This window comes from Elephantulus edwardii, unplaced genomic scaffold, assembly GCF_000299155.1.
Source record: "Elephantulus edwardii isolate Elephantulus edwardi_28Jun2011 unplaced genomic scaffold, EleEdw1.0 scaffold00102, whole genome shotgun sequence".
NCBI classification, from domain to species: Eukaryota; Metazoa; Chordata; class Mammalia; order Macroscelidea; family Macroscelididae; genus Elephantulus; species Elephantulus edwardii.
In genome coordinates, this window is record NW_006399852.1 from 3,820,252 (window position 1) to 3,831,823 (window position 11,572).

The 11,572-nt window shown below is 38.4% G+C and overlaps 1 protein-coding gene across 3 annotated transcripts in view; it reads right to left on the bottom strand.

The window, feature by feature from the left end:
* The window catches only part of STXBP5 (syntaxin binding protein 5 (tomosyn)), a 210,740-nt gene extending 199,256 nt beyond the window's left edge, over positions 1-11,484 (bottom strand). For all 3 annotated transcript variants that reach the window (XM_006891652.1, XM_006891651.1, XM_006891653.1), the window contains exons 1-2: positions 11,229-11,484; positions 9,867-9,964 (exon numbers count right to left, since the gene is read on the bottom strand). In XM_006891652.1, the coding sequence (XP_006891714.1) occupies positions 9,867-9,964; positions 11,229-11,384 (254 nt within the window). In that variant the 5' untranslated portion in view covers positions 11,385-11,484. The remainder of the gene's footprint in view (positions 1-9,866; positions 9,965-11,228) is intronic.
* Positions 11,485-11,572: the final 88 nt, after the last annotated feature.

The window sequence follows — 11,572 nt, forward strand, 5'->3', positions numbered from 1 at the left end:
AAAATACAATATACATAAAAGATTCTAAGCAAACCAATTTTTAAAAACCACATGCAAAAAAACCCCAAAACACACACCCTATAGTTAACACATCTCTTCCAATTCCAAATGGTTTCTCTTATCTCCTGTAAACCCCTAAAGGAAACCCAAAGCAAACTAAACCGCTTCCAAGCAGATTCTGTTTCTGGATGTTGTTAAAGTAAATGGGTTTATTTCCCCATACTGCAGTAGTCCATGTTATGAATCATACACTTATGGCTGATACAATATTCATCTTTCCTTTTATGAAAAGTCTTTTTAAAGAACAGCTAGCAGTTGAAGAGCAAAATTATTTCAAAGTCCTCATTTCTCCTCTCACCTAGAAATACAAATGACTTAAACTCGTCTATGAACAAAAACAGAAGACTGGATAAAATTCTGGCTTAATTCTAAATTAATTATTCTACTTTTAACTACTTCAAACAAAAATTCTATATACAGATATTTTTCCAACATTGTAATTATGCTGTGTAATATAAAATAAGCAGCAACTCAAAATTTTGTCATGCTACCTCACAAGTATAGAAATTCATTACATAATCACTTCTTTAGTGCCTTCTATGTATGCTGCTGCTGCTGTTAAGTACTATAGAGCTGACGACAACTCATAGTGACTCTATCCATGCACACTAGCTCTGAACCCTGTTCTATTTCACTGTCTCTGACAGCTACCCTCATAGCCCCAGTTACTGTATCAATTCATCTATCCATCCCATATGTGGTCTTCCTTTCCTGCACTGTCCCTCAACTCACCCTTCTCCAAAGACTGGTCCCAAAGTATGTGTGACAGGTCTCAAAATCCTTGCCTCCAAGAAGTAGGTTGGTTACTCCCTCTCCAGAACAGACCTGTTAGTTCTCTTGGCAGTCCATGGTATGTTCAAGACTCTTCTCCAACAAGGCATCAATTATTCTGTCTTCTTGGTCACTGCCCTGCTCTCTGATGCACAGCAAGTAATTGTGAAGCCCGGCCTGGATCAGGCGCACCTCAGACTCTAGACTGACATCCTCGCTTTTCAGAACTCTTGAGAGGTCCCTGACAACAGATTTTCCTAATGCAACTCGTCTTTTGATTTCCTGACTACTTGTGCCAAGAGTGTGGATTGTGAAACCATGCAGGCTTGAAACTGTTAACAATCTTAATCTCTTCTCCATCTATCACAATGCTGCCAACTGGCCCAGCGGTGACTAGCCATTCACTTCCCAAATAACAAGCCTTCAAAAACCCTATGCAACCTAATATGTATATAGATTTACAATTATTTTTCATCAAAATATTGAAAGATTTTGTGGGTAAAAGATTGAATGACAGAGGAAGCATCAAAAGAAGATGGAAGGAAAAAGCAGAAGTATTAAACCAAAAACATTTGGTCAATTCTGGAAGCAGCATACAAACAAGAAAAAAATGGCACTAAAAACTCAAGCTGTACTGAAGGCATAAACCAAGAATAAGGCTCTAGGAATTGAAATAATATTGACAGATGCAACCCTGGACACGCTAACTCATCCAGGCCAAGAAACAGAGCAGACGGCTACCTGACCGCGCAGCTAGAAGAGATCCCTGGAAGAGAGTGTCCATTCTAAAAAAAAAAAAAAGCACAAACCCACAAGGGGATCCAACAGAATGCAGACATTATCAAACAGTATCAGTAACAGCACAGAAAAGTAAAATCTTGCTCTTACTGCTGTTGTGTGCCAGGAAGTGGGAACCAACTCCTTGCTGACCCTCTAGCAGGTCTTGAGGCAGTAAATCATGTGAAAGGAGACTGCCTATCCTTCTCCCGCAAGATAGCTGGTGGATTCAAACTATGTGCCTTTGGGACTGAAGTGCAGCTTCTTACTACTTGGCCATCAGAGCTCCCTGGATGATTCAAAAATAGCTAGACTAGTGCATCAGCAGAAACTGTCCAGAAAAATAAATTGGATTCAAAAAGTTTCATACAACAAAAGAGATTGCAACTGATGTCAAATGGATCTTGGCTGAAAGCAGAGAATAGCAGAAAGATGTTTGTTCACGTTTTACTGACTATGCAAAGGCATTTGAGCATATGGGTCATAATAAACCGACCAACACTGAGAAAAATGGGAATTCCAGAATTCTTATGTGTGCTCATGCTCAGACCAAGAAGCAGTCATTCGAACAAACATGGAGATGTCGCATGGTTTAAAACCACAAAAGTATGCACACTATTCAGTTTGTATGCTAAGTACAAAACCTGAGAAGTTGGACTATATGAAGAATGTGATTATCAGGATTGGAGCAAGACTGAACTTGCATTCTGCAAATGGTACAATCTTGCTTACTGAAAGAAGAAAAAGCTTAAAGCATTTAATAATGATCAAAGACTTCAATCTTTAGTATGGATTACACCACAACATCAAGAAAACAAAAATCCTTACAAATGAAACAACTGGCAACATCATGATTGATGGAGGAAAAAACTGAAGCTGTCCGGTGTTTCATTTTACTCAGATTTACAATCAGTGCTCAGGGGAGTAGAAGGGAAGAAATCACATTTGCACTGAGCAAATGTTCTGCCAAGCACCTTTTTTAAATCCTGAAGAGCAAGGTTGCCAGTTTAAAGACCAAGGTACACCTCAATCAAGCCATGGGTTTTTAAATTGCTTCGTATGCATCTGAAAGTGCGGAATAATGAGGAAGGAAAACCAAGTTTCGATGCTTTAGAATTGCAGTTTTTGTGAAAAGAATTGAATATATTTTGTACCGCCAAAAGAATAAACACATCTGACTTGAAAGAAGAGCGGTGGAGGTAAGGATGGTGAGACTTCATGTATCTTGTTCATGTTATCCAAAGATACCAACGTTTAGAAACGGACAGCATATGTGGAAAGGTGAAAGGTCATGGAAAGAGCGAAAAAGCCTCCTCTCTTGAAATGTAATGACACAGTGACTGCAACAATGGACTTAAAGCAGAGTGGACATTGTGAAGCTTGAGAAGGATTGTGTCAGGTTTTGAGTGGCTACTGCTATGAGGAGAAGCTGACCAGATGGCACCTGATAACAACATGGGTGAGGGACCTTTACATGTTTTCTTACATATAAATATCAATGTTATATATGGTAGAGAATAACACAGCTATTCTAAGGTTAACGTTTCTATCAGTTTTAAAATCAGAAAAGGTGTATGTCAGGCTTGTATCTCAGATTTATGAGGTCTGTACGCTGAGCGAAAGAGTCGAGAAATTGGACTACATGACATGACAGCAGCGAGTCCATGCTCATAAAAGTGTCCTGGCAGCACAGTCGTTAATCACCCAGCTGCTAAACAAAACATCAGCAGATCACATCCACCAGCCCACTGGACAGAGATGCTGCCAGAAGTCCTTCCAGCCTTGGCAACCCTTCAGGGCAGCTCTACTCTGTCCTTCAGGATCCCTGGATAGGAACTGGATGGCAGTGGAGAATTTTTACTGCTGCTTGGTTTTTGTTAACAATCTCATAAACTAGCTGGATTCTTTTAACTACTTAACTGGTAATTTAGACTAAATGTCATGGTTCTTAACCAAAAGGACTGAGAAGGGTGGGCGAGCAGGGCTATTGGTTGCCACATTGATGAAAGATTCTGGGGGAAGACAACACTAACATTTAGTGGGAGGGAGTCAAAAGATGCTAAAATCCTGTAAAAGTGCTGGACAAATACACAGAATTATCCTGACCAAAGTGCCATCACTACTGGGGAGCAATGACAGAGCATAAATGAACAAAGCCATAACGTTATCTACAAAAACATCAGTCTTTCTCCAATGCCCACGTTACCTCCAATGTGATGCACTATACTACCTATATGAGTTAATAAATTATCTGTGGGGTTTTGCTACAAGTCCAGAATAATTTTCCCAATCTTTCTTGCCATTCAGAATCCCTAACTTTCAACAAGTAAAACTGTTCAGATACATTTCTGATTTTTGTGTACAACTGGTAGACTCCTAAACATTTATCTACTGTTAGGTACGTTTATCTAGTTCCAGCTGTGATCAAGGCTAGAAACTTTCAGAAGCTTAAGGAACATATTTTTCAATGTATTTCCTTTGTATTACTCATTTACACATATATTGTTGTTGTTGATTGCCATTGAATTTGAGCGACCCTATGAACAAAAGGCCTGAAGCCTTTCTATAACTATCGACATTTATCAAAAAGCTCATAGAGTTTCCAGAGGCATGTTGTTTAGGAAGGGGATGCCACTCTTGCCTCCAATACACATATAAAATTATAAAATAAATTCTATATTTCATCTAAGAAAGTGCTTTAATTCTTAAAGTAAGAAAACAGACATTAAAAAAATTAATCTATACACTCACTCACTCATTGCTGTCAAGTCAGAACTGACTCACAGTTTACCTTCCACTGGGATTTCAGAGGCTATAAACAGCATGGGATTAGATCATCAATCTTTATTCAGCAGAACAGCTGATGGATTCAAACCACCTGTGTCTAGGTTGGCAGCTCAACTCTTTAATCACCAGGCAAAAAAATAAATAAATAAATGAATAATAAATAAGTGTGTGTGTGTAGTATGTGTGTATGTATATAGTGTGTGTATATACATATACATATACATGTTGTTGTTTGCCTTCGAGAGCACAACTCCTAGCAACCCTCTGAACAAAAAGGCCTGAAGCCCCTCTACAACTATCGACATTTATCAAAGTTCATAGAGTTTGCAGAGGCGTTTTGTTTAGGAAGCGGATGCCTCTCTTCCATATAATTCTTCAGCAGCAAAACAAGAATCAAAACGCAGGTAATAAATAAAATCTAATATTGTTTGATACTAAATAAGTACTTGTTAAATGAACCTCAAGATATAAAAAAAAATCTTTCTGTAAGTCTGAATTCAATGACATTACAATGCAATTTAGAAGATACTACATGTCTCAATAGCATTATTTTGTATTTTCCACAAGAAGACAAATGAGGCTTTTAGAGGTATGTACGCCTTTACATGAAAAAAAAAAAAATAACCTTCATAGATTTTATGAAAACTCAGTCATCTGAAATTCCTTCTTTTTTTTAACTTAGTTTTTAAAATATTTACACATGAAATAACCTTACTGGGTTTATACACGATTACACCTTAAGAAGAGGTTCCAGTTGGTCATGCCTAACGTTTTGCTAGGGAAATAAGAGTCCAGATAAGAGTTAAAGAAACATTACTAGATCTGTTACCATTCTTGAGTTCAATATTTTTTCTTTTACTTATGAAACTGAGAGTAGATCATTAAAGGTTATTTTATCCCAATACTTCTTATCCAGAAATTATTCATAAAAAGAAAACAGCATTCATTTTACAGCAAAAAGAGCATACCCCTACCATCTAACATGGTATAAAGAATTATGTTTACTTGCTTGCTTGCTTTCTATCAATAAGTAATATCCAACCTCATTTTCCATCCAGAGAAAAGAAGGCTGAGCAACAGACATATTAATGACACCATCTTTCACGTTCATTAATGCAATAAACACATTAAATTTACTTTGCCTTATTATCAGTTGGATATTATTGAAGTAGTCTTGGATTTTCACTAGTTGTTATCTGTAACATTCTTTACTAGACTTTTTTAAAGCATACATCATGAGCTTACACTGTCTTCCAAATTAAATAAATCCTCCTAATCATATTAGATGCATCTAGAATTCTAATAAGCCAATACTACTTCTGATAACATGTGCAAACTAGTAGAAAGAAAACTTTATCTTGAAGCATATCTTTATACTTGAAAATCCACTTTCAGGATAAATTTATTATAGGCTGCAAGAGTATAATACAAAAAGAATCAAGAGAGACCATCAACAATACAGAAAAATATGAAAAAACAAGGTCATTAAAACAGACATATTAAATCTGCACAATAAATCAACATGAATATTTGCAACCAGACTCCTCGTATTTTAGGTGTCTATTTTTAAAAATGTGTAATTTCCAAATTATTGAGGAGTAATGATGTCAGTTTGAGGACTAAGGTACGACTGACTCAGGCCATAATCTTCCTGATCACTAGCTATGCACCTGAGAGCTGGACAATGAATAAGAATGACAGAAAAAGAACTGAACCTTTGAACTGTAGTGTTGGAGAAGTTCACTGACCATCCCACGGACCACCAAGAGAACAAACAGATATGTCTTGGAGAGGGTGCAGCTAGAGTGCTCTTTGGAGGCAAGAATGATGAGGCTTCACCTTACATACTTTGGGCACGCTGCTAAGGAAAGTTATTCCTCAGAGAAGGTCACGATGCTAGGAAGGGTGGAGGGTCGGTGAAGGAGAAGACCTTCAGCAAGGTGGACTTGACACAGTGACTACTGCAATGGGCTCTTATGTGTCAGAAGTGTGAGGATGACACAGGTTAGGAAAGGGTTCTGATCTTTTGTTCAGAGGGTTGCTATGAGTCGTATTCAACTCAATGGCATCTAACAACATTCTTAAAACTAACAAAGAAAAACAAATCCAACATCTACCTTGAATCACATGCATGGGAAATCAGAAAAATATAAAAGTCTCAGGCATTCCTTGTAAATTAAAGACATAAATGCATAAGCTCATATGTGATTTAAATGTAACAGAAAGTATGGAAAGGTGGTATTAATGGTAGGCAGAACAATATGCTACTCCGGGACATTCACAGAATCTCATAGGAAAGAAAATTGGAAACAGACTTGGTAGACATGATTTCATTCTAAATAAAGAAAAGTAAGTTCTCAAACAATAGAAAAATTAGAGCCTGAGGTCTCAGGACTTTAACCTTAGGAAACATCAAGGTCAACACAGGCCACAAAGAAGTGTTCTAATTTTACTTTGTAGGTAGCAAAGAGAATTTTAAAGATTGTTAGCAGCCATTTAAGGTGCAACTATTGATCCCTCCTAGTCTGGAGCAGAGGCGAGTGGAGAGAAATCAAAGATACTGCAAACAACTGAGCCAACAGACTAATTAATCCTGAGAACCTCAGCCTCCACCACCATGAGACCAAAACAACTAGATGGTGCCCAGCCACCACCACTGACAGCTCTGAAAGGAACTGCATTAGAAGGTCCCGGGCAGACCAGGAGGAAAAGGTGGGACAAAACTCAAAATAAAAAAAAGACTTGGCTTACCAACTGGACTGAAACCAGGAGAACCTTTGAGCCCTTCAGGCCTGGAACAGAACTTTATCTCACAGTTCCATTTTCAGCTGAACCGCAGGTCTGCAAAGAACAACAGCTGTACTCCTTAGAGTAATCTAACATATAAGACCAAAATGAAAACATCTGCCCAAGGACCAACTTCAGATGGTGGAAAGGAGGAATGGGAATGGGAAAACACAGGAAGTGGAGATTTCAAGCAATGCCATGAAATAGAATGTATGTGAACTGTCAAATGTCAAACCAATTTGCTCTGTAAATTGCAACCAAAATGTAAATGAATTGTTGAGAGGTTAATGACCTACTCCGTAAACTTTCATCCAATTCACAATAGTTTTTAAGAAGACAATTGCTAAGTGTAAATTATAAACTAGAAATACAGGATCATCTTCATTCACATAATATTAAAATATCTTTAAATGTATAATAAATTAAAAACAACTGATAATTTTGAGCATCTGATCTTTGCTTTTAATTGGCAATTAGCATTATTACATCTAACGTTTCATTTTCAAGCTTTTTCTTAATTTGAAGGGTTGAAGTGTTATACAAAAAAAAAGTCAATAAAAATAACTGGCTTTATAAAACTAGGCTTGCTACTGGTAACTAGTCAAAATTAAATTACATTATGTTTAATTAAATAGCTATTTTTTTAAAAGTACATACCAAAATAAAATTGAGATCATGTGAAAACATTAAAGTTAGACCCATTTAAAACAAAAGGGAAATAATCTAAAAACTACTGACTGAATTCAACCTTTTTCTCTTATTGTCCAGTAATGAAATTCTGACTGAAAAATCTAAAAATCTATCTAGATTCAACATTTCACAAGTCTCATCAGAGTCAATAATGTCTACTGAACACTTATGAATCCTACCAGCAAAATAACTTTGTCTCATCAGAGTCAATAATGTCTACTGAACACTTATGAATCCTACCAGCAAAATAACTTTATTTCCATCCCCACGAAATGAAAATACAGATACAAACCCTATGGCAGAATGTTTTGCTTACTGGGTTCAACAATAAAATTAACTATACAACTGGAGTCAAACAAAAAGAAAGAGAAAACCTAGTGTGCTGCTGGCCTAGTGGCAAGAAGCTGCGCTGCAATCCCAAAGTCACAGAGTTCAAATCCACCAGCTGCTCTGCAGAGAAGAATGGACAAATTCCACTAGTGTGACTAACGGCCTCTGATAATCTACTTTTCAGAAGGTCAGCTACGGGTCACTTCTGAGTTGATGGTACACAACAAAAAGTCTCAACTATGTAGATATTGCCTTAGTAAATGAAATTGAGCCCAAGTCTAGTCAGATTTTACCATTTTAGTAAGTACGTCCACACTACTAGTATTTACTTGGGATGGCAGTGGTTTTGCATGCTTCCAGCTGACTACACACATAGCAACATGCAGGCAGACTATCCTTACTAATGAGGGTCAACTATTTATTGAATAACAGTTTGAAAGGTAGACTCTAAACCTCAAAGGAAAATGGAGGCATACCCTAAAACTTCCCTGAAAGGAAAACATTAAACAAGAGTTTTTATAAAATGCTGACACAGGCTTAATTCAAATGCTGGGTGCTTCCACCTTTTTCAGGAGTCAAATAAATACAAAAATAAAGGGGTAAAGCTCCCTTTTTCTTTTTAAAATTGGAACTGTCTACTGAGGGTTGCCAAGTGCCTTTCTATTTATTACAAATACATTACCCCAGTAATATGTAGAAAGTCTGCATTATAACACAGATACATGAACCAAGTGTTTTCTTTTTAAAATCATCTGTTTAAATGTAAAAAATGAGAGTTTTAGATCAAGCATGTTTAATGCCATAGTAAAAGTACAGTTTTTATTTCAAGCTAAACAGTTTAAAAAAGGAAGCAAAAATTATTCATCACTGTTTGGGCTTAAATAGTCTTAAATAATGACTAGGTATATGGGAGAAAAGCTTATGACAAAACTAACAAAGACCAAAGTTAACTAGGAAAAGAATTCTCTCTACATTTTATGAAGCACAAGTAACAATCGTTTTCACATATGAATAACAAATAGAAACTAAAAACAGGATTATTATCAAAGGGCATATTTATCCAGACATATTTCACAATAAAATGCTGAACTTCTAAAAATGCCCACTCTCCATGAATACTTATATAAAATGAATCTGCTATATGTGTCACTTGAGAATGATTTTTCTAGCTAGACAAGTCAGAAACAATCAAATTTAAATTCAAATGCAATTTACAATTGATTAGATTAACAAACAGGTCATAAGTTCAGCAACTAACTCCCATAATATTGTACAAAGCAATTCAAGTGTGCACTGTGCTGTTTTTAATGTTCACCTTTAAACAAGCTTATTCAAAAAACCCTGAGTATAGCCAGCCAAGACAGACTATCCCTTAGAAACTTCGAACTCCTTGCCAAAAAAAGTAGTTACTAAAGCAAAACTGTAGACCTATTAGAATAAAAGTTTAACTGAGAGCTGAGAAATGAGCAGCAACATATAAGGTGAACGTACAGATGGTCCCAGGAAAAGCCAGTTAACACATCACTTCACATAATATGTAATAACTGAACACACCAGGTATTTGGCATCAAACAGGAAAAGGAACTAATCCGCAATACAATAGGGCTAGGGAAAATAAGGTCAAAGTTTAAAAAAAAAAAAAAAGATAATAAACGAAAGGATACAGCCTTAAAGCACCAGTCTGGGTCCCCACCGCTAGGATCTTCTGCACTGGATCAAAGGCCAGGGCTGAGGGTTGATAGGGGAATCCATGGCGGACCGTCTAGGGATGGGCAGTGACATCATGGCAACCGAGGCAGTAGGCGGAATTTAAAAATAGAAAAGTCAATAGAAACATTAGAATTTAGCACAGTAACTATGCAAAACAGACAGTGGCACTTACTGCTTAAAACACAACAAAACCCTAGGACATCTACAATACTAACAAAAGCTCTTCACAGCGAACCTTCAGGTTCTCCACTGGATTGCATTTTACTTTCTACTTTACCAGATACCTGAATTCTCTAGAAGCAGAATTCATAAAGTTAACCGTGGCTGGAAAACCCAAGTTGATTTTAAAAATGGGGTCCCTGCTTTATGACTGATCATTTCATCACGTCTTTATTTGGATGCTAAATGCAAGTATTTCCAAGAAAATGCTGTCAAACATTATGACTGATGACTTCAGTTGAGGATTCCAGACCGCAATCATCAAACTTCTATTTCAACATTTTGCAACTGTAACACAAAATGATAACCAGCCCAGTGTATTCTCGCTTTTTGTTGTTAAGCCCCAAAATAACTTCAGGGCATGAAGGAGGGAAAGTGGAGCTACATAAAGAAAAACTCTAAACGAAGTGACTGCAGGAGTTGTCGGGGGAATGCAGGCATTAATACTGAGACTAGTTTGTATTTCTCACTGAGCAGCTGGTGAATTAATTCGCTGCATCATTCTTTCTGAATTACAGAACGCTATGGCAATGACCCTGGCCTTACAGGCAAAAATCACAAAGCTAACTTTTCCAATCAAAACAAGGGCAAAAGAAGTCTGCGGTTCCACAATGCAAAACACTGGGACCCCATTTAAAAGGGAAAGGCGATGCAAATCAATAAATAAAGGGGGAAAGGGACGAGAAGCCAGCCAGTGGAACAGGTTTGGCAATTTGATAAACAGTATCATCAGACACTGACAGTATCCACAGGAAACTTCAAAGTTGGTGAATTACATTTCAAATGCTCGAGGAGAGAAAGCTTGCACACTGCTGGGAGCCGTGTCAAAATGCAAATTAAAGGTCAGAGTCAAATGTGTGCAACACCCTTTAAATGACTGCTACAAATGAAAAGGGGGGGGGGGAATGAGAAAAATCAACCAAAACAGGGGTAAGATGATGTCAATCTTTAAAATGAGCCACGAAGCGAGGGTTGCTCCAGAGAGGGGTGAATGCTGCGCTGATTCCCGGAGGAACCATGTTCGAGCCCCAGCCGTGCCCCGAAGCGACCCCTCCCCACATTCCCCATGCGGGGGGCGGACCGCGCGCCCCGCTCACCTTGCAGAGCTGGAAGTGCTCGGACTGGAGCGTCTCCTGGATCTCGGGCTCCCGGGTCCCCGACGGGTGGTGTTGCTGCTGCTGCTGCTGCTGCGAGGCCGAGGACGAGCCGGCGGTCAGACCGTCCAGCACCTTCCTGATGTTGAATTTCCTCATGGTCTCGGCGGGGCTCCCCCGCACCCCGGGAGGAGAGGCGAGCGGCGTCCCGGCTGGGGGGCACCGAGCCGGGACCGAAGGCAGGGTCACCCGAGGGAAGCGGAGGCGCGGGAGCGGGTGGGAGCGCGCGGAGGGCAAGGAGGCAGCCGGGGAGAATCCAAACAGGAAATGCTGCGACGACAACGAGG